Source organism: Ranitomeya imitator, chromosome 1 (genome assembly GCF_032444005.1).
Source record: "Ranitomeya imitator isolate aRanImi1 chromosome 1, aRanImi1.pri, whole genome shotgun sequence".
Taxonomy (NCBI): Eukaryota; Metazoa; Chordata; class Amphibia; order Anura; family Dendrobatidae; genus Ranitomeya; species Ranitomeya imitator.
In genome coordinates this window covers 31,168,083-31,190,972 of record NC_091282.1, presented here as the reverse complement: position 1 = coordinate 31,190,972, position 22,890 = coordinate 31,168,083, and the positions used below count along the sequence as shown (strand labels likewise).

At 45.9% G+C, this 22,890-nt stretch overlaps 2 protein-coding genes across 2 annotated transcripts; both read left to right on the top strand.

The window, feature by feature from the left end:
* Window positions 1-1,246: 1,246 nt before the first annotated feature.
* LOC138665575 (uncharacterized) lies at window positions 1,247-15,664 on the top strand. Its single transcript, XM_069753604.1, has 2 exons — window positions 1,247-1,664; window positions 14,457-15,664. Exons 1-2 carry the CDS (start codon window positions 1,247-1,249, stop codon window positions 15,662-15,664), a joined length of 1,626 nt encoding a protein of 541 aa, XP_069609705.1.
* A 542-nt stretch (window positions 15,665-16,206) lies between these two features.
* LOC138664902 (serine-rich adhesin for platelets-like) lies at window positions 16,207-21,076 on the top strand. Its single transcript, XM_069752348.1, has 6 exons — window positions 16,207-16,358; window positions 16,478-16,692; window positions 17,902-18,090; window positions 18,162-18,458; window positions 18,539-18,778; window positions 19,014-21,076. Exons 1-6 carry the CDS (start codon window positions 16,207-16,209, stop codon window positions 21,074-21,076), a joined length of 3,156 nt encoding a protein of 1,051 aa, XP_069608449.1.
* Window positions 21,077-22,890: the final 1,814 nt, after the last annotated feature.

Below are 22,890 nucleotides of genomic sequence, written 5' to 3'. Positions count from 1 at the left end.
GGGCAGGAAACCCAAACACTACACCCCCTGGGCGCAGGACCCATATAGTGAGCAGCGATCACCCCAATAATGGTCTAATGCAGGTTGGAGGGGGCGCACAGGCTTCCCTCATCAGTAACGCTACCTGAAGCTCATGGACCCCAATGTAAAAGCTCCAACAGGCCCCCAATTATTGCAAGTCTTCAACTTCAACTTTTGGGGCCTTTTAGGCTCCATTGCTCAGGTGCGATTATAACCCCTGCACCTATTGTAGTTATGCCCCTGCCCCTCATTATTGTCATATAACCTTTCAGCCATACACCCCACAACATTGTAACCCCATAACAGTGCAGCCACAATAACCCCAACAACAGTGTCAGCTACAGGAACATGATAACATTGCAGCTACATACCCCCATAATAACAGTGAAGGATATGTGCCCCCACAACAGTGCAACTACACTAAATCTTCAGAAGCCTCGGTGGTGGACGGTGGTGCCAATGCATCACTGGTTACTAAATCTTGTGGTGGGCGGTGGCGCCAATACATCACTGGTTACTAAAGCTTGTGGTGGGCGGTGGCCACAATATATCACTGGTTGCTAAAATCTTGTGGTGGGCGGTGGCGCCAATACATCACTGGTTACTAAAGCTTCAGAAGCATTGGTGGTGGACGGTGGCGCTAATACATCACTTGATACTAAAGCTTCAGAAGCCTCAGTGGTCGGTGGTGGCGCCAATACATTACTGGTTACTAAAGCTTCAGTAGCCTCGGTGGTGGATGGTGGCGCCAATACATTACTGGTTACTAAAGCTTCAGTAGCCTCGGTGGTGGATGGTGGTACCAATACACTACTGGTTACTAAGGCTTCAGTAGCCTCGGTGGTGGATGGTGGTACCAATACACTACTGGTTACTAAGGCTTCAGTAGACTCGGGGGTGGACGGTGGTGCCAATACATCACTGCTTAGTAAAGCTTCAGTAGCCTCGGTGGTGCCAATACATTACTGCTTAGTAAAGCTTCAGTAGCCTCAGTGGTGGACGGTGGTGCCAATATATCACTGGTTACTAAATCTTTGGAAGCCTCAGTGGTGGACGGTGGTGCCAATATATTACTGGTTATTAAAGCTCCAGACGCCTCGGTGGTGGACGGTGGTGACAATACATCACTGCTTAGTAAAGCTTCAGTAGCCTCGGTGGTGCCAATACATTACTGCTTAGTAAAGCTTCAGTAGCCTCGGTGGTGGACGGTGGTGCCAATACATCAATGGTTACTAAATCTCTAGAAGCCTCAGTAGTGGACGGTGGTGACAATACATCACTGGTTACTAAATCTTCAGAAGCCTCGGTGGTGAACGGTGGTGACAATACATTATTGATTACTAAAACTTCAGAAGCCTGGGTGGTGGACGGTGGTGCCAATACATTACTGGTTACTAAAGCTTTAGAAACCTCGGTGGTGGACGGTGGTGCCAATACATCACTGGTTACTAAAGCTTCAGAAGCCTCGGTGGTGGACGGTGGTGCCAATACATCACTTGTTACTAAAGCTTCAGAAACCTCGGTGGTACATGGTGGTGCCAATACATCACTGGTTATTAAAGCTTCAGAAGCCTCAGTGGTGGATGGTGGTGCCAATACATTACTAGTTAATAAAGCTTCAGACGCCTCGGTGGTGGACGGTGGTGACAATTAGGGTTGAGCGAAACGGGTCGTTCATTTTCAAAAGTCGCCGACTTTTGGCGAAGTCGAGTTTCATGAAACCCGATCCGACCCCTGTGCGTTGTCAGCCATGCGGTACGCGACTTTCGCGCCAAAGTCGCGTTTCAATGACGCGAAAAGCGCCATTTCTCAGCCAATGAAGGTGGACGCAGAGTGTGGGCAGCGTGATGACATAGGTCCTGGTCCCCACCATCTTAGAGAAGGGCATTGCAGTGATTGGCTTGCTGTCCGCGGCGTCACAGGGGCTATAAAGGGGCGTTCCCGCCGACCGCCATGTTACTGCTGCTCATCTGAGCTTAGGGAGAGGTTGCTGCCGCTTCGTCAGAAGCAGGGATAGCGTTAGGCAGGGTCCATTAACCACCAAACCGCTTGTGCTGTAGCGATTTCCACTGCCCAACACCACCTTCGGTGTGCAGGGACAGTGGAAGCTACATTTTTTTTCCCCTCAGCGCTGTAGCTCATTGGGCTGCCCTAGAAGGCTCCCTGATAGCTGCATTGCTGTGTGTACGCCGCTGTGCAAACCAACTGCTTTTTTCAAAGCACAAATCCTCTTGTTCCTTCCTTTCTGCACAGCTATCTTGTTTGTTTGTCCACACTTTTTATTTAATTTGTGCATCAGTCCACTCCTTATTGCTGCCTGCCATACCTGGCTGAGATTACTGCAGGGAGATAGTAATTGAAGGACAGTCCCTGTTGTTTTTTTTTTTTTTTTGTGGGAGATTAAGATTGACATTTCTGCTAGAGTGCCATCCCTGTCTGTGTCATCTCTCACTCAGTGGGCCATAGAAAGCCTATTTATTTTTTTGCTTGATTTGGGTTCTAAATCCTACCTGAAAAAATCACTACATCAATCAGTGGGAGAAAAATATTGGCCTCTGGGCTTGTGTGCCACTCCTGACTCCTGTGTGTGCCATCTCTCACTCAGTGGGCCATAGAAAGCCTATTTATTTTTTTGCTTGATTTGGGTTCTAAAATCTACCTGAAAAAATCACTACATCAATCAGTGGGAGAAAAATATTGGCCTCAGGGCTTGTGTGCCACTCCTGACTCCTGTGTGTGCCATCTCTCACTCAGTGGGCCATAGAAAGCCTATTTATTTTTTTGCTTGATTTGGGTTCTAAATCCTACCTGAAAAAATCAATAAATCAATCAGTGGGAGAAAAATATTGGCCTCTGGGCTTGTGTGCCACTCCTGACTCCTGTGTGTGCCATCTCTCACTCAGTGGGCCATAGAAAGCCTATGTATTTTTTTGCTTGATTTGGGTTCCAAAATCTACCTGAAAAAATCACTACATCAATCAGTGGGAGAAAAATATTGGCCTCAGGGCTTGTGTGCCACTCCTGACTCCTGTGTGCATCATCACTCACTCAGTGGGCCATAGAAAGCCCATTTTTTTTTTTTTTTTGCTTTATTTGGGTTCTAAATTCTACCTGAAAAAATCAATAAATCAATCAGTGGGAGATTAATATTGGCCTTTGGGCTTGTGTGCCAGTCCTAAGCGTGCCATCTCTCTCTCTCAGATAGTGGGCCATAGAAAGCCTATTTATTTTTTTATTTTTTTATTGGGTTTATAAATTTTCCCTGGAAAAAAAAAAAAAGTGGGAGATTAATATTGGCCTCTGGGCTTGTGTGCCAGTCCTGAGCGTGCCATCTCTCTCACAAATAGTGGGCCATAGAAAGCCTATTTATTTATTTTTTTTTGGTTTTATAAATTCTCCCTTACAAAAAAAAAGGGAGATTAATATTGGCCTTTGGGCTTGTGTGCCAGTCCTAAGCGTGCCATCTCTCTCTGTCTCTCAGATAGTGGGCCATAGAAAGCCTATTTATTATTTTTTTTATTGGGTTTATAAATTTTCCCTGGAACAAAAAAAAAAAAGTGGGAGATAAATATTGGCCTCTGGGCTTGTGTGCCACTCCTGACTCCTGTGTGCGTCATCTCTCACTCAGTGGGCCACAGAAAGCCTTTTTTTGTTTTATTTGTTTTCTAAATTCTCCCTGAAAAAATCATTTTATTTTCTTTGGTTTCTAAATTCTTCCTGAAAAAATCATTTTATTCTATTTTTTTTTTCCTAAAGTCTCCCTGAAAAAAAAAACAAAAAAAAACAAATCAGTGGGAGATTAATATTGCCCTTTCTGCTTGTGTGCCAGTCTTGACTCCTGGGTGTGCCATCTCTCTCTCTCTCTCCAATTGTGGGCCATAGAAAGCCTATTATTTTTTTAGCTTGATTTGGGTTCCAAAATCTACCTGAAAAAATCACTACATCAATCAGTGGGAGATAAATATTGGCCTCTGGGCTTGTGTGCCACTCCTGACTCCTGTGTGCGTCATCTCTCACTCAGTGGGCCATAGAAAGCCTTTTTTTTGTTTTATTTGTTTTCTAAATTCTCCCTGAAAAAATCATTTTATTTTATTTGGTTTCTAAATTCTTCCTGAAAAAATCATTTTATTCTATTTTTTTTTTCCTAAAGTCTCCCTGAAAAAAAAAAAAACAAAAAAAAACAAATCAGTGGGAGATTAATATAGCCCTTTCTGCTTGTGTGCCAGTCTTGACTCCTGGGTGTGCCATCTCTCTCTCTCTCTCCAATTGTGGGCCATAGAAAGCCTATTATTTTTTTTAGCTTGATTTGTGTTCCAAAATCTACCTGAAAAAATCACTACATCAATCAGTGGGAGATAAATATTGGCCTCTGGGCTTGTGTGCCACTCCTGACTCCTGTGTGCGTCATCTCTCACTCAGTGGGCCATAGAAAGCCTTTTTTTGTTTTATTTGTTTTCTAAATTCTCCCTGAAAAAATCATTTTATTTTCTTTGGTTTCTAAATTCTTCCTGAAAAAATCATTTTATTCTATTTTTTTTTTTCCTAAAGTCTCCCTGAAAAAAAACAAAAAAAAAAACAAATCAGTGGGAGATTAATATTGCCCTTTCTGCTTGTGTGCCAGTCTTGACTCCTGGGTGTGCCATCTCTCTCTCTCTCTCCAATTGTGGGCCATAGAAAGCCTATTATTTTTTTAGCTTGATTTGGGTTCCAAAATCTACCTGAAAAAATCATTACATCAATCAGTGGGAGATAAATATTGGCCTCTGGGCTTGTGTGCCACTCCTGACTCCTGTGTGCGTCATCTCTCACTCAGTGGGCCATAGAAAGCCTTTTTTTGTTTTATTTGTTTTCTAAATTCTCCCTGAAAAAATCATTTTATTTTATTTGGTTTCTAAATTCTTCCTGAAAAAATCATTTTATTCTATTTTTTTTTTTCCTAAAGTCTCCCTGAAAAAAAAAAAAAAAAAAACAAATCAGTGGGAGATTAATATTGCCCTTTCTGCTTGTGTGCCAGTCTTGACTCCTGGGTGTGCCATCTCTCTCTCTCTCTCCAATTGTGGGCCATAGAAAGCCTATTATTTTTTTAGCTTGATTTGGGTTCCAAAATCTACCTGAAAAAATCACTACATCAATCAGTGGGAGATAAATATTGGCCTCTGGGCTTGTGTGCCACTCCTGACTCCTGTGTGCGTCATCTCTCACTCAGTGGGCCATAGAAAGCCTTTTTTTGTTTTATTTGTTTTCTAAATTCTCCCTGAAAAAATCATTTTATTTTATTTGGTTTCTAAATTCTTCCTGAAAAAATCATTTTATTCTATTTTTTTTTTCCTAAAGTCTCCCTGAAAAAAAAAAAAAAAAAACAAATCAGTGGGAGATTAATATTGCCCTTTCTGCTTGTGTGCCAGTCTTGACTCCTGGGTGTGCCATCTCTCTCTCTCTCTCCAATTGTGGGCCATAGAAAGCCTATTATTTTTTTAGCTTGATTTGGGTTCCAAAATCTACCTGAAAAAATCACTACATCAATCAGTGGGAGATAAATATTGGCCTCTGGGCTTGTGTGCCACTCCTGACTCCTGTGTGCGTCATCTCTCACTCAGTGGGCCATAGAAAGCCTTTTTTTGCTTTATTTGTTTTCTAAATTCTCCCTGAAAAAATCATTTTATTTTATTTGGTTTCTAAATTCTTCCTGAAAAAATCATTTTATTCTATTTTTTTTTTTCCTAAAGTCTCCCTGAAAAAACAAAAACAAAAAACAAATCAGTGGGAGATTAATATAGCCCTTTCTGCTTGTGTGCCAGTCTTGACTCCTGTGTGTGCCATCTCTCTCTCTCTCTCCAATTGTGGGCCATAGAAAGCCTATTATTTTTTTTAGCTTGATTTGTGTTCCAAAATCTACCTGAAAAAATCACTACATCAATCAGTGGGAGATAAATATTGGCCTCTGGGCTTGTGTGCCACTCCTGACTCCTGTGTGCGTCATCTCTCACTCAGTGGGCCATAGAAAGCCTTTTTTTGTTTTATTTGTTTTCTAAATTCTCCCTGAAAAAATCATTTTATTTTCTTTGGTTTCTAAATTCTTCCTGAAAAAATCATTTTATTCTATTTTTTTTTTCCTAAAGTCTCCCTGAAAAAAAAAAACAAAAAAAAACAAATCAGTGGGAGCTTAATATTGTCCTTTCTGCTTGTGTGCCAGTCTTGACTCCTGGGTGTGCCATCTCTCTCTCTCTCTCCAATTGTGGGCCATAGAAAGCCTATTATTTTTTTAGCTTGATTTGGGTTCCAAAATCTACCTGAAAAAATCACTACATCAATCAGTGGGAGATAAATATTGGCCTCTGGGCTTGTGTGCCACTCCTGACTCCTGTGTGCGTCATCTCTCACTCAGTGGGCCATAGAAAGCCTTTTTTTGTTTTATTTGTTTTCTAAATTCTCCCTGAAAAAATCATTTTATTTTATTTGGTTTCTAAATTCTTCCTGAAAAAATCATTTTATTCTATTTTTTTTTTCCTAAAGTCTCCCTGAAAAAAAAACAAAACAAAAAAACAAATCAGTGGGAGATTAATATTGCCCTTTCTGCTTGTGTGCCAGTCTTGACTCCTGGGTGTGCCATCTCTCTCTCTCTCTCTCTCCAATTGTGGGCCATAGAAAGCCTATTATTTTTTTTAGCTTGATTTGTGTTCCAAAATCTACCTGAAAAAATCACTACATCAATCAGTGGGAGATAAATATTGGCCTCTGGGCTTGTGTGCCACTCCTGACTCCTGTGTGCGTCATCTCTCACTCAGTGGGCCATAGAAAGCCTTTTTTTGTTTTATTTGTTTTCTAAATTCTCTCTGAAAAAATCATTTTATTTTCTTTGGTTTCTAAATTCTTCCTGAAAAAATCATTTTATTCTATTTTTTTTTTTCCTAAAGTCTCCCTGAAAAAAAAAAAAAAAATCAAATCAGTGGGAGATTAATATTTACATTTGTGCTTCAGTGACAGTCCTGCGTGTGTGGCATCTCTCTCATTTGTTGCCACCAACAACAGAGTGTGTAACATTGTGCCTGATTTTCGTTGTGGTCTCACTCACCTGTAAAGGGGTAGCTAAATCATACTGAAGTTATAGCTCACCGTGTAATTTGTGTGACAGCAACAAATACCGTTAGTTTGTTTACGTTTTTAAAACAATGAGGAAGTATGGTGGAAGAGGTCGTGGCCGGGGGCGTTCATTGTCAGCTGGTAATGAGGGTAGTGGTAGTGGTGGAGCATCAGCTGGTCGTGGGAAAAAAAATATTGCACCTAAGTCTGGAGCTGTGGAGCCAGGTTCGTCGTCTGGCTACACAAGGCCTTGAACGCTCCCTTTTCTGGGAGTAGGAAAACCGCTTTTAAAGCCGGAGCAGCAAGAGCAAGTTTTGGCTTATCTTGCTGACTCAGCCTCTAGCTCTTTTGCCTCCTCTCGTGAAACTGGTAAATGTCAAAGCAGCGCGTCGTTAGTGGATGTTCACGGTCAGGGACAAGTCGCTTCCTTGTCCTCTTCAGCAAAAACAACAACAGAGAAGAATGCAGCAGGCGACACAACGGGTTACTCCATGGAGCTCTTTACACATACCGTCCCTGGCTTAGAAAGTGAAGCAGTTAACAGTCCATGCCCATTACAAGTTGAATCTGACATGGAGTGCACTGATGCACAGCCACAGCCAGACTACTATCCTGGTCCTTTGACTCAGACCACAACATTGCCCTCGCAGGGTAATGATCAAGAATCAGACCCTGATGAGACTATGTTGCCCCATCACGAACGCTATACCACCGACCGACACGGTGACACAGACGAAGTTGCACACGAGCTACAAGAAGAGGTAATAGATGACCAAGTTCTTGACCCCGATTGGCAGCCATTGGGGGAACAGGGTGCAGGCGGCAGCAGTTCTGAAGCGGAGGAGGAGGGGCCGCAGCAGGCATCAACATCGCAACAGGTTCCATCTGCCGGGCCCGTATCTTGCCCAAAACGCGTGGCAAAGCTAAAACCTGTTGGAGGACAGCGTGGCCATCCGGTTAAAGCTCAGTCTGCAATGCCTGAAAAGGTATCCGATGCTAGAAAGAGTGCAGTCTGGCATTTTTTTAAACAACATCCAATTGATCAGCGCAAAGTAATCTGTCAAAAATGTTCAACTACCTTAAGCAGAGGACAGAATCTGAAAAGTCTCAATACAAGTTGCATGCATAGACATTTAACCACCATGCATTTGCAAGCCTGGACTAACTACCAAACGTCCCTTAAGGTTGTAGCACCCTCGGCCAATGAAGCTAGTCAGCAACGCAACATCCCTTCCGGCAGTGTAGGGCCACCATTTTCCGCACCACCTGCAGTATCTGTGCAGGTTTCTTTGCCAGGCCAAAGCCGTCAGGGTCAGGGAATCACCAGTTTCGTAGTAGGAAACACTGCATCTAGGGCACCGGTGGCAACAATACCATCTCCCACCGTCTCTCAGTCTGCCATGTCCACCGGCACCCCCGCTAGTTCCACGATCTCCAGCTCTCCAGTCCAGCTCACCCTACATGAGACTATGGTTAGAAAAAGGAAGTACTTAGCCTCGCATCCGCGTACACAGGGTTTGAACGCACACATAGCTAGACTAATCTCGTTAGAGATGATGCCCTACCGGTTAGTTGAAAGCGGAGCTTTCAAAGCCCTGATGGACTACGCTGTACCACGCTACGAGCTACCCAGTCGACACTTTTTTTCCAGAAAAGCCATCCCAGCCCTCCACCAGCATGTTAAAGAGCGCATCGTCCATGCACTCAGGCAATCTGTGAGCACAAAGGTGCACCTGACAACAGATGCATGGACCAGTAGGCATGGCCAGGGACGTTACGTGTCCATCACGGCACACTGGGTAAATGTGGTGGATGCAGGGTCCACAGGGGACAGCAAGTTTGGGACAGTTCTGCCTAGCCCACGGTCTAGGAAACAATTGGCTGTAGCCGTTCGCACCCCCTCCTCCTCCTCTTCGTCCTCCTGCAGAAGCGAGAGCTCGTCCACAGACCGCAGTCGCACAACCACTCCATCCGCAGCTGCCACTGTTGCACACCAGGTCTCCCATTATGGGGCAGCTACTGGCAAACGTCAGCAGGCTGTATTGGCTATGAAGTGTTTGGGCGACAACAGACACACCGCGGAAGTTCTGTCCGAGTTCTTGCAGAAAGAAACGCAGTCGTGGCTGGGCACTGTAGATCTTGAGGCAGGCAAGGTAGTGAGTGATAACGGAAGGAATTTCATGGCTGCCATCTCCCTTTCCCAACTGAAACACATTCCTTGCCTGGCTCACACCTTAAACCTGGTGGTGCAGTGCTTCCTGAAAAGTTATCCGGGGTTATCCGACCTGCTCCTCAAAGTGCGTGGACTTTGCTCACATATCCGCCGTTCGCCCGTACACTCCAGCCGTATGCAGACCTATCAGCGTTCTTTGAACCTTCCCCAGCATCGCCTAATCATAGACGTTGCAACAAGGTGGAACTCAACACTGCACATGCTTCAGAGACTGTGTGAACAGAGGCGGGCTGTTATGTTTTTGTGGGAGGATACACATACACGGGCAGGCAGTAGGATGGCAGACATGGAGTTGTCAGGTGTGCAGTGGTCGAAGATTCAAGACATGTGTCAAGTCCTTCAGTGTTTTGAGGAATGCACACGGCTGGTTAGTGCAGACAACGCCATAATAAGCATGAGCATCCCCCTAATGCGTCTGCTGATGCAAAGTTTGACGCACATAAAGGATCAGGCGTCTGCAGCTGAGGAAGAGGAAAGCCTTGATGACAGTCAGCCATTGTCTGGCCAGGGCAGTGTACAGGACGAGGTAGCGGGCGAAGAGGAGGAGGAGGACGAGGAGGATGATGGGGATGATTATATTTTTAATGAGGAAGCTTTTCCGGGGCCACTGGAAATTGGTGGCGCGGCAAGGCCGGGTTCTGGTTTTTTGAGGGACACAAGTGACGTTGATTTGCCTGAAACTGCCCCTCAACCAAGCACAACCGCAGATTTGAGAACTGGAACTTTGGCCCACATGGCGGATTATGCCTTACGTATCCTCAAAAGGGACACACGCATAACTAAAATGATGAATGATGACGATTACTGGTTGGCCTGCCTCCTTGATCCTCGCTATAAAGGCAAATTGCAAAATATAATGCCACATGAGAACTTGGAACTAATATTAGCAACCAAACAATCAACTCTTGTTGACCGTTTGCTTCTGGCATTCCCTGCACACAGCGCCCGTGATCGTTCTCACACGAGCTGCAGGGGCCAGCAGACCAGAGGAGTTAGAGGGGCAGAAATCAGAAGTGGCGTTGGCCAGAGGGGTTTTCTGACCAGGTTGTGGAGTGATTTTGCTATGACCGCAGACAGGACAGGTACTGCAGCATCAATTCAAAGTGACAGGAGACAACATTTGTCCAGTATGGTTACAAACTATTTTTCATCCCTTATCGATGTTCTCCCTCAACCGTCATTCCCATTTGATTACTGGGCATCAAAATTAGACACCTGGCCAGAATTGGCAGAATATGCATTGCAGGAGCTTGCTTGCCCGGCAGCTAGTGTCCTATCAGAAAGAGTATTCAGTGCTGCAGGTTCAATACTAACAGAAAAAAGGACTCGTCTGGCTACTCAAAATGTAGATGATCTAACCTTCATTAAAATGAACCACAACTGGATTTCGAAATCTTTTGCCCCACCTTGCCCGGCTGACACCTAGCTTTCCTATGAAAAGGTCTTGCCTGTGGACTATTCTGAATGCTTTTTCCAATCTCGTAATTTTCTGCACCTGATTGTCCAGCATACGACATGTTTACACCTCACTAAATGGCCAAACTCCCCACACGGGGCCGTGGTATCGACACTTGGCGACAGCACCCGTGAGAGTGCAGTTTGTCTGAAGAGGTGGGTGAGCCCGCTTTTGGTCGACGGCACTGCCACTGGGTCCCTCCTAGTACAATAAAGTGTCTCTGGCGGTGGTGGTGCGCACCCAACGTCAGACACACCGTTGTAATATGAGGGGCCCTGGGCCTGTACCGCCGGCCACAAGACAGTTTCCCCCCACCCCAGCTCAAACAGTGCTCTACCACTTGCAAAATTATCTCACAGCTCCACCAATGTTTAGTCTATGCGCTGACATCCTTCAATGCCTGCCACTGACAATACCATTGTATTGACATTTTTGTTATGTTAGGCCTTCGATGCCTGTCTGTGGTCACTCCTTCCACTAGGCCTCCACTGACCACACCACTGCTGCCCGTGTACCCCTGGAACCAATTTAAAATTGCCTACAGGCATGTGTTATTATTTTAGGCCTTCGATGCCTGTCTGCGGTCACTCCTTCCACTAGGCCTCCACTGACCACACCACTGCTGCCCGTGTACCCCTGGAACCAATTTAAAATTGCCTACAGCCAGCCCAATTTTTTTATTTTAGGCCTTCGATGCCTGTCTGCGGTCCATTCTTTCAACTACTACTACACTGACCAGGGCACTGCTGCCCGTGTACCCCTGGAACCAATTTAAAATTGCCTACAGCCATGTGTTATTATTTTAGGCCTTCGATGCCTGTCTGCGGTCACTCCTTCCACTAGGCCTCCACTGACCACACCACTGCTACCCGTGTACCCCTGGAACCAATTTAAAATTGCCTACAGCCATGTGTTATTATTTTAGGCCTTCGATGCCTGTCTGCGGTCACTCCTTCCACTAGGCCTCCACTGACCACACCACTGCTGCCCGTGTACCCCTGGAACCAATTTAAAATTGCCTACAGCCATGTGTTATTATTTTAGGCCTTCGAAGCCTGTCTGCGGTCCCTCCTTCCACTAGGCCTCCACTGACCACACCACTGCTGCCCGTGTACCCCTGGAACCAACATCAGAAAATATAAAAATAAGTATTTTGCTTATAAAAAAGAAAATACTGGAGAGATATCAAATGCAGACATTTTAACATTAAAAACAAACACATACAACAAAAATCTGGTACAGTACTAAAAATGGCCACCAGCTACAATAACTTTCTCCTGCAAGTAGTTAACTGAAAGGTTTTTTCAATTTTAAACACAGATATGGCATCCACCGAGTGTTGTCCTGTCGCGTCTTCTTTATATTATTGCCAAGAAGATGCAAAACAATGAAAATAATAAAATCATTATTTACCAAAAAAATAGAGTAAGTCAAAACCACATTGCAAATAAACATTCATTACAAATAAAGAAGCAGGGCGCGTCCGAGGGTGAGTATATACCTAATAAGAATATAATCACCCTCGGACGCGCCCTGCTTCTTTCCGACAGCCTTCCTTCCTAAGAATCAGCCCTTCCGTGGTGTAGAGAGAGGGTTTGTTACACTCCAAGGTGTTCCCCAGGTTGCCTTTCCTGAGCTTCGATCTTCCGGCTCTCGTTTAGTAGTTGTTGGAAACTACGCTGCATTGGGCCTACAAATTGGGTATGGGGTGTAGAGAGATGGTGTGTTCCACTCCAAGGTGTTCCCCAGGTTGCCTTTCTTGAGCTTCGATCTTCCGGCTCTCGTTTAGTAGTTGTTGGAAACTACGCTGCATTAGGCCTACAAATTGGGTATGGAGTGTAGAGAGATGGTGTGTTCCACTGTAGAGAGATGGTGTGTTCCACTCCAAGGTGTTCCCCAGGTTTCCTCGCCAATGCTTCGATCATCATGCTCTCGTTTAGTAGTTGTTGGAAACTACGCTGCATTAGGCCTACAAATTGGGTATGGGGTGTAGAGAGATGGTGTGTTCCACTCCAAGGTGTTTTCCAGGTTGCCTTTCCTGAGCTTCGATCTTCCGGCTCTCGTTTAGTAGTTCTTGGAAACTACACTGCATTAGGCCTACAAATTGGGTATGGGGTGTAGAGAGATGGTGTGTTCCACTCCAAGGTGTTCCCCAGGTTTCCTCGCCAATGCTTCGATCTTCATGCTCTCGTTTAGTAGTTGTTGGAAACTACACTGCATTAGGCCTACAAATTGGGTATGGGGTGTAGAGAGATGGTGTGTTCCACTCCAAGGTGTTCTCCAGGTTGCCTTTCCTGAGCTTCGATCTTCCGGCTCTCGTTTAGTAGTTCTTGGAAACTACACTGCATTAGGCCTACAAATTGGGTATGGGGTGTAGAGAGATGGTGTGTTCCACTCCAAGGTGTTCTCCAGGTTGCCTTTCCTGAACTTCTATCTTCAGGCTCTCATTAAATTGTGGTTAAATGGAACAACTGCATTTGGCGTACTAGTTGGTTTGGGGCGTACTATCGGTGTCTGCCACTCCTTGCTGTTCTCCTGGTTTCCTGTCCTGAAATTCCGTTTTCAGGCGCTCGTTAAGTAGTTGTTAATGTTAGACTGCATTTTGCCTACTAGTTGGGTTGGGGCCTACTATCGGTGTCTGCCACTCCTTGCTGTTCTCCTCCACTGAACAAAGCTGTGCCGCCTGTTTACTACGGTTGCCAATTTTGAACTGCATTTCGACTACTTACTGATTTGGGCCTACTCTCTGTGTCAGCCTCTCATTCCAGTTGTCCTACACTGCAATGCCCCCTGGTTATTCCTGTGTTACCAATTTTGAACTGCATTTAGCCAACTTTATTCTTTGGGCCTATATCTGTGTTTCCTCCTCATCCTGCCCATTGCCCAGCCAGTGATAGATGAGTCTGCTGGTACATTGACCCATAACGCAACATTCCCCGTGCACGCTACACAACAACATTGTGACCCTGCTGAAAGTCAGGTTGCTCTTCCCGCATACCATACCACCTTACACGGGGACAAAGAGGAAGGTGCAGATGAAAGTGCAGGTTCCTTCATCAGGTGGGGGGGAGGAATACTAGTTGGCGACGTCACTGGCACAGGGCCTCTCATAGTATGCAAAAGTGTTGCTGCCGGTGGGAGGCGCCCCCGCCGTGCAAACACACCGCTGTACTTTGAGGGGCCCTGTGCCAGTGCCAATGCCAACGAGTGGGCCCCCCCTGCTTGCTCAGGTTCACAGCACTTGCAAAGTTGAAATACTTACCTCTCCCTGCTCCACTGCCGTGACGTGGTCCAGATTTCCTGGGCCCACTAATTACTTGAACCAGCCCTACCCACCACAACTTTAGCCAAATGACCCCCAATTTCAAATGCCTTCCAATTATTATAAGGTAAATTACGCTTGACAAGCTTCATTAAGAAGAATGGATGGTTTTGACATTAAAATGGGCACTCTAGGTGTTTTCCTGGCCCCCACTCACTGCCGACTATGCTGCCCCATTGACTTACATTGGGTTTCGTGTTTCGGTCGATCCCGACTTTACGTCATAATCGGCCGATTTCACTCGACCCGACTTTTGAGATAGTCGGGTTTCGCGAAACCCGGCTCGACTCTAAAAAGGTCAAGGTCGCTCAACTCTAGTGACAATACGTCACTGGTTGCCTAAGCTTCAGAAGCCTCGGTGGTGGATGGTGGTGCAAATACATTACTGGTTACTAAAGCTTCAGTAGCCTTGGTGGTGGATGGTGGTGAAAATGCATCACTGGTTACTAAAGCTTCAGAAGCCTCGGTGGTTGGCGGTGGTGCCAATACATTACTGGTTACTAAAGCTTCAGAAGCCTCGGTGGTGGACGGTGGTGCCAATACATCACAGGTTACTAAAGCTTCAGATGCCTCGGTGGTGGACGGTGGTGACAATACATCACTGGTTACTAAAGCTTCAGAAGCCTCGGTGGTGGACGGTGGTGACAATACATCACTGGTTACTAAAGCTTCAGAAGCCTCGGTGGTTGGCGGTGGTGCCAATACATTACTGGTTACTAAAGCTTCAGAAGCCTCGGTGGTGGACGGTGGTGACAATACATCACTGGTTACTAAAGCTTCAGAAGCCTCGGTGGTTGGCGGTGGTGCCAATACATTACTGGTTACTAAAGCTTCAGAAGCCTTGGTGGTGGACGGTGGCGCAAATACATTACTGCTTACTAAAGCTTCAGAAGCCTCGATGGTGGATGGAGGTGCCAATACATTACTGGTTACTAAAGCTTCAGACATCTCAGTGGTGGACGGTGGTGCCAATACATTACTGGTTACTAAAGCTTCAGACGCCTCGGTGGTGGACGGTGGTGCCAATACATCACTGGTTACTAAAGCTTTAGAAGCCTCGGTGGTGGATGGTGGTGCCAATACATCACTGGTTACTAAAGCTTCAGACGCCTCGGTGGTGGATGGCGGTGCCAATACATCACTTGTTACTAAAGCTTCAGAAACCTCGGTGGTAGATGGTGGTGCCAATACATCACTGGTTGCTAAAGCTTCAGAAGCCTCAGTGGTGGACGGTGGTGCCAATTCTTTACTGGTTATTAAAGCTTCAGACGCCTCGGTGGTGGGCGATGGTGACAATACATTACTGGTTAATAAAGCTTCAGACGCCTCCGTGGTGGACAGTGGTGACAATACATCTCTGGTTAATAAAGCTTCAGATGCCTCGGTGGTGGACGGTGATGACAATACATTACTGGCTACTAAAGCTTCAGACGCCTTGGTGGTGGACGTGGTGCTAATACATTACTGGTTACTAAAGCTTCAGAAGCCTCGGTGGTGGATGGAGGTGCCAATACATTACTGGTTACTAAAGCTTCAGACGCCTCGGTGGTAGACAATGGTGACAATACATTACTGGTTAATAAAGCGTCAGACGCCTCCGTGGTGGACAGTGGTGACAATACATCTCTGGTTAATAAAGCTTCAGATGCCTCGGTGGTGGACGGTGGTGACAATACATCAGTGGTTACTAAAGCTTCAGTAGCCTTGGTGGTGGACAATGGTGACAATACATCACTGGTTGCCTAAGCTTCTGAAGCCTCGGTGGTGGATGGTGGTGCAAATACATTACTGGTTACTAAAGCGTCAGTAGCCTTGGTGGTGGATGGTGGTGAAAATGTATCACTGGTTACTAAAGCTTCAAAAGCCTCGGTGGTGGACGGGGGTGCCAATACATTACTGGTTACTAAAGCTTCAGACGCCTCGGTGCTGGATGGTGGTGCCAATACATCACTGGTTACTAAAGCTTCAGAAGCCTCGGTGGTGGACGGTGGTGACAATACATCACTGGTTACTAAAGCTTCAGAAGCCTCGGTGGTGGATGGTGGTGACAATACATTACTGGCTACTAAAGCTTCAGACGCCTTGGTGGTGGACATGGTGCCAATACATTACTGGTTACTAAAGCTTCAGAAGCCTCGGTGGTGGATGGAGGTGCCAATACATTACTGGTTACTAAAGCTTCAGACGCCTCGGTGGTGGACGGTGGTGCCAATACATCACTGGTTACTAAAGCTTCAGAAGCCTCGGTGGTGGATGGTGGTGCCAATACATCACTGGTTAATAAAGCTTCGGAAGCCTCGGTGGTGGACGATGGTGACAATACATTACTGATTAATAAAGCTTCAGACGCTTCGGTGGTTGACAGTGGTGACAATACATCACTGGTTACTAAAGCTTCAGAAGCCTCCTCGGTGGATGGTGGTGCCAATACATTACTGGTTACTGAAGCTTCAGACGCCTCGGTGGTGGACGGTGCTGCCAATACATTTCTGGTTACTGAAGCTTCAGTAGCCTCGGTGGTGGACGGTGGTGACAATACATCTCTGGTTAATAAAGCTTCAGAAGCCTCGGTGGTGGATGGTGATGCCAATACATCAGGGCCGGCTCCAGGTTTTTGAGGGCCCCGGGCGAAAGAGTCTCAGTGGGCCCCCCTTTAACACATACCCCGATTCATGATCGCATATAAACACAGCCATGTAGTATATAACACTGCCCACGTAGTATATAGCAGCCCACGTAGTATATAGCAGCCCACGTAGCATATAGCAGCCCATGTAGTATATAGCACAGCCCACGTAGTATATAGCACAGCCCACGTAGTATATAGCAGCGCAGCCCACGTAGTATATAGCAGTGCAGCCCACGTAGTATATAGCAGTGCAGCCCACGTAGTATATAGCAGCGCAGCCCACGTAGTATATAGCAGCGCAACCCACATAGTATATAGCAGCGCAGCCCACGTAGTATATAGCACAGGCAGCCCACGTAGTATATAGCACAGGCAGCCCACGTAGTATATAGCAGCGCAGCCCACGTAGTATATAGCAGCGCAGCCCACGTAGTATATAGCAGCGCAGCCCATGTAGTATATAGCAGCGCAGCCCACGTAGTATATAGCAGCGCCACTCACTCAGGCACTGGTAGGACTAGGAGCTCCTCCTGAATCTGCCTCATAACTTCAGCAGCATGGCAGCCAGCCAGGGGCAGAGATCAGAACAGGAGAACATGCTCTCTCCGCCCACAAACAATGTCACACTGGCTGCCTTCTCTTAACCCCTATGTGCCTGCCTGGCTGCACTGACTGAGTGAGAAGATGCTTGTGTCAGAGCTGGCACATAGGGGTTAAGAGAACGCAGCCAGCAGTGACTTTTTGGGCAGAGAGAGCATGTTCTCCTGCTCTGCTCTCCCAGCTGTATCTATGACAGCGTGAGTGGGCCCCCCTCTCTCCCCAGGGCCCCGGCATTTGCCCGGTGCGCCGGGTGCTGACACCGGCCCTGCAATACATTACTGGATAATAAAGCTTCAGAAGCCTCATTGATGGATGGTGGTGCCAATGCATTACTGGTTAATAAAGCTTAAGACGCCTCGGTGGTGGACGGTGGTGACAATACATCACTGGTTACTAAAGCTTCAGAAGCCTCAGTGGTGGATGGTGGAGACAATACATTACTGGTTAATAAAGCTTCAGACACCTCGGTGGTGGATGGTGGTGCCAATACATTACTGGTTAATAAATCTTCAGAAGCCTCGGTGGTGGACAGTGATGACAAAACATTTCTGGTTAATAAGCTTCAGACGCCTCGGTGGTGGACGGTGGGGACCATACATTGCTGGTTAATAAAGCTTCAGACGCCTCAGTGGTGGACGGTGGGGACCATACATTGCTGGTTAATAAAGCTTCAGACGCCTCGGTGGTGGACAGTGGGGACCATACATTGCTGGTTAATAAAGCTTCAGACGCCTCGGTGCTGGACGGTGGTGACAATACATCTCTGGTTAATAAAGCTTCAGAAGTCTCGGTGGTGACAATACATCACTGGTTACTAAAGTTTCTGAAGCCTCGGTGGTGGATGGTGGGGACCATACATTACTGGTTAATAAAGCTTCAGACACCTCGGTGGTGGATGGTGGTGCCAATACATCACTGGTTACTAAAGCTTCAGACGCCTCGGTGGTGGACAGTGGTGACCATACATTACTGGTTAATAAAGCTTCAGACGCCTCGGTGGTGGACGGTGGTGACAATACATCACTGGTTACTAAAGCTTCAGACGCCTCGGTGGTGGATGGTGGTGCCAATACTTTACTGGTTACTAAAGCTTCAGACGCCTCAGTGGTGGATGGTGGTGACAATACATTACTGGTTAATAAGCTTCAGACGCCTCGGTGGTGGACGGTGGTGACAATATATCTCTGGTTACTAAAGCTTCAGACGCCTTGGTGGCGGACGGTGGTGACAATACATCACTGGTTACTAAAGCTTCAGACACCTCGGTGGTGGACGGTGGTGACAATACATCACTGGTTACTAAAGCTTCAGAAGCCTCAGTGGTGGATGGTGGAGACAATACATTACTGGTTAATAAAGCTTCAGAAGCCTCGGTGGTGGACAGTGGGGACCATACATTACTGGTTAATAAATCTTCAGAAGCCTCGGTGGTGGACAGTGATGACAAAACATTTCTGGTTAATAAGCTTCAGACGCCTCGGTGGTGGACGGTGGGGACCATACATTGCTGGTTAATAAAGCTTCAGATGCCTCAGTGGTGGACGGTGGGGACCATACATTGCTGGTTAATAAAGCTTCAGACGCCTCGGTGCTGGACGGTGGTGACAATACATCTCTGGTTAATAAAGCTTCAAATGCCTCGGTGGTGACAATACATCACTGGTTACTAAAGTTTCTGAAGCCTCGGTGGTGGATGGTGGGGACCATACATTACTGGTTAATAAAGCTTCAAACTCCTCGGTGGTGGATGGTGGTGCCAATACATCACTGGTTACTAAAGCTTCAGACGCCTCGGTGGTGGACAGTGGTGACCATACATTACTGGTTAATAAAGCTTCAGACGCCTCGGTGGTGGACGGTGGTGACAATACATCACTGGTTAATAAAGCTTCAGACGCCTCGGTGGTGGACGCTGGTGACAATACATTACTGGTTACTAAAGCATCAGACGCCTCGGTGGTGGACGGTGGCGCCAATACATTACTGGTTACTAAAGCTTCAGACGCCTCGGTGGTGGATGGTGGTGCCAATACTTTACTGGTTACTAAAGCTTCAGACGCCTCAGTGGTGGATGGTGGTGACAATACATTACTGGTTACTAAAGCTTCAGAAGCCTCGGTGGTGGACGGTGGTGACAATACATTACTGGCTACTAAAGCTTCAGACGCCTCGGTGGTGGACGGTGGTGACAATACATTACTGGCTACTAAAGCTTCAGAAGCCTCGGTGGTGGATGGTGCTGCCAATACATTACTGGTTACTAAAGCTTCAGACGGCTCGGTGGTGGACGGTGGTACCAATACATCACTGGTTACTAAAGCTTCAGAAGCCTGGGTGGTGGACGGTGGTGCCAATACATCACTGGTTACTAAAGCTTCATACGCCTTGGTGGTGGATGGCGGTGCCAATACATCACTTGTTACTAAAGCTTCAGAAACCTCGGTGGTGGATGGTGGTGCCAATACATCACTGGTTACTAAACCTTCAGAAACCTCGGTGGTGGATGGTGGTGCCAATACATCACTGGCTACTAAAGCTTCAGAAGCCTCGGTGGTGGACGGTGGTGCCAATACATCACTGGTTACTAAAGCTTCAGACGCCTCGGTGGTGGATGGTGGTGCCAATACATCACTGGTTAATAAAGCTTCGGAAGCCTCGGTGGTGGATGGTGGTGCCAATATATTACTGGTTACTAAAGCTTCAGAAGCCTCGGTGGTGGATGGTGGTGACAATACATCACTGGTTACTAAAGCTTCAGACGCCTCGATGGTGGATGGTGGTGACAATACATTACTGGTTAATAAAGCTTCAGACGCCTCGGTGGTGGATGGTGGTGACAATACATTACTGGTTACTAAAGCTTCAGAAGCCTCGGTGGTGGATGGTGGTGACAATACATCACTGGTTACTAAAGCTTCAGACGCCTCGGTGGTGGATGGTGGTGACAATACATTACTGGTTAATAAAGCTTCAGATACCTCGGTGGTGGACGGTGGTGACAATACATCACTGGTTACTAAAGCTTCAGACGCCTCGATGGTGGATGGTGGTGACAATACATTACTGGTTAATAAAGCTTCAGACGCCTCGGTGGTGGATGGTGGTGACAATACATTACTGGTTACTAAAGCTTCAGAAGCCTCGGTGGTGGATGGTGGTGACAATACATCACTGGTTACTAAAGCTTCAGACGCCTCGGTGGTGGATGGTGGTGACAATACATTACTGGTTAATAAAGCTTCAGATACCTCGGTGGTGGACGGTGGTGACAATACATCACTGGTTACTAAAGCTTCAGACGCCTCAGTGGTGGACGGTGGTGACAATATATCTCTGGTTAATAAATCTTCAGAAGCCTCGGTGGTGGATTTACCCAATGCATTTGCGCTTCGTTGGCTCAGACCAGTTCACACTCGGAGGATTGAACCGTTTGGGTTTTCTCAGTTTCCTAGGTTGATTTCAGGAGGTTCCAAATCTCCTTGTAGCTCGATGATGGTTGACACATGTGATACTTGCAGATCCGCCATCACCCAGGAATCATTTTCGATCAATGTGCCATCTGTGGTGTCTATGGTGCCATGTGCTTGTAATCTCCAATGTGTCGTCAGAATCGTCCAAGCCGCCGGGGAAAGGATGAACCGGTGCAGGTCTAACATCAGAAAGGCTCGATCGCAGCGCGGCTTATCCAAAGCCTTTTTATGGGACCCTCCAAGGATCACAGTGGTCTTCATTTAATAATATTTTAATAGATACCAGAAACAGTTGCTAATCGGTTTCAGGAATTAATTAACCGTGAATCCTAAGAAAGAAACCCTAAGTGCTGGTACGATATACATTGTTCTGTATCAAAGAAATTGCTTCTCCTGTAACATTGTTTATATATATTTACTTCTTTGCTTGTTTAATCATTGCAGAGACTGTGCCCAATAGCACTACTATCCTCAGCATGCTCAGAATCAGTGACTGAGACCACACTAGAAAGCTAGAAGCCCCCAGAATATATACAGCACATGTGCTGACATCTAGTGGTCAACATCAGTACTGTTGCTACATACAGGTGCATCTCACAAACTTAGAATATCACCAAAAAGTGAATTTATTTCAGTTCTTCCATACTAAAAGTGAATCTCCTATATTCTATAGAGTCATTACACACAGAGCGATCTATTTCACGGGTTTATTTCTGTTAATGTTGAGGATTATGGCTTACAGCCAATGAAAACCCAAAAGTCATTATCTCAGTAAATTAGAATAATTGACCTGGTGGACGAATGGCTCCTAACAGCCATCATCGATGCAGAAGAGCAATATGTACAGAGATATATATCAGCAGTTCATCTAGTGCCTCTTATATTTTGGCCACAAAAATCTTCCTTTTGAATTTTCCCCCTTTATGGATTTTTTTATTTTATTTCATGTATTTGAGGGCAAAAATAGTTTTTACAATTTTGATTTCTTAAAAACGTTTTGCACCATTTGCATTCAATATCCTCTGTCGATTGCTGGATTCAGAAGGAGTTAACTGAGAATCCAACAGTGAGCTCATTTTTTATGGTCTGTCAGGATTTTGTCACTTTTTTTTTTATTTTCAATTTTCTGAGCTCCTCTCGGCTGATTTATGACGACAGATCACATCAAAATTGAATGTGCAGGAAAGCAAAAAGCCGTAAAAGCAAACGGTGCAACATTTTTTGCTGAAACTGAATTGCAAAAATTATGTTTTTAGGCCAAAGTACATGAATAAGTCATTTAACAAAAAAATTAATTGGGGTGTACAAATGTAAATTCTGTGCACTTTTCATAAACTCCAATCCTCCAATGATCTATATTTTCAGACAGGCATTAAAAATGGCAGACTTATAAAATTTGCCGCTTTATGTTAATTAGTCTTTTACCAAGATCCCTGCTTTCTGTCAGTGAATGAAAACGCTCTCGTTTTCATTCACAGGCAGTAACCCTGCACATCGCTGCTCCTGCTCTCATCTGATACAATGTATCCTGTGCAGACAATGCTCTGTGAGCGAAACACATCAGCAGCCGCTGCACAGATCTCTCTGCTGGATTGTTATAATTAGTGATGAGCGAGTGGACTCCTTGCTGGGGTTTTTCAGAGCACGCTGGGTTGGTCTCCGAGTATTTATGACTGCTGGAAGATTTAGTTTTCCTTGCTGCATCTGGATGATTTACAGCTACTAGCCAGCCTGAGTACATGTGGAGGTTATATTGTATCAGTCTGGAGTCACAGAGCATTGTCTGCACTGGATACATTGTATCAGTCTGAGGTCACAGAGCATTGTCTGCACTGGATACATTGTATCAGTCTGGAGTCACAGAGCATTGTCTGCACTGGATACATTGTATCAGTCTGGAGTCACAGAGCATTGTCTGCACTGGATACATTGTATCAGTCTGGAGTCACAGAGCATTGTCTGCACTGGATACATTGTATCAGTCTGGAGTCACAGAGCATTGTCTGCACTGGATACATTGTATCAGTCTGGAGTCACAGAGCATTGTCTGCACTGGATACATTGTATCAGTCTGGAGTC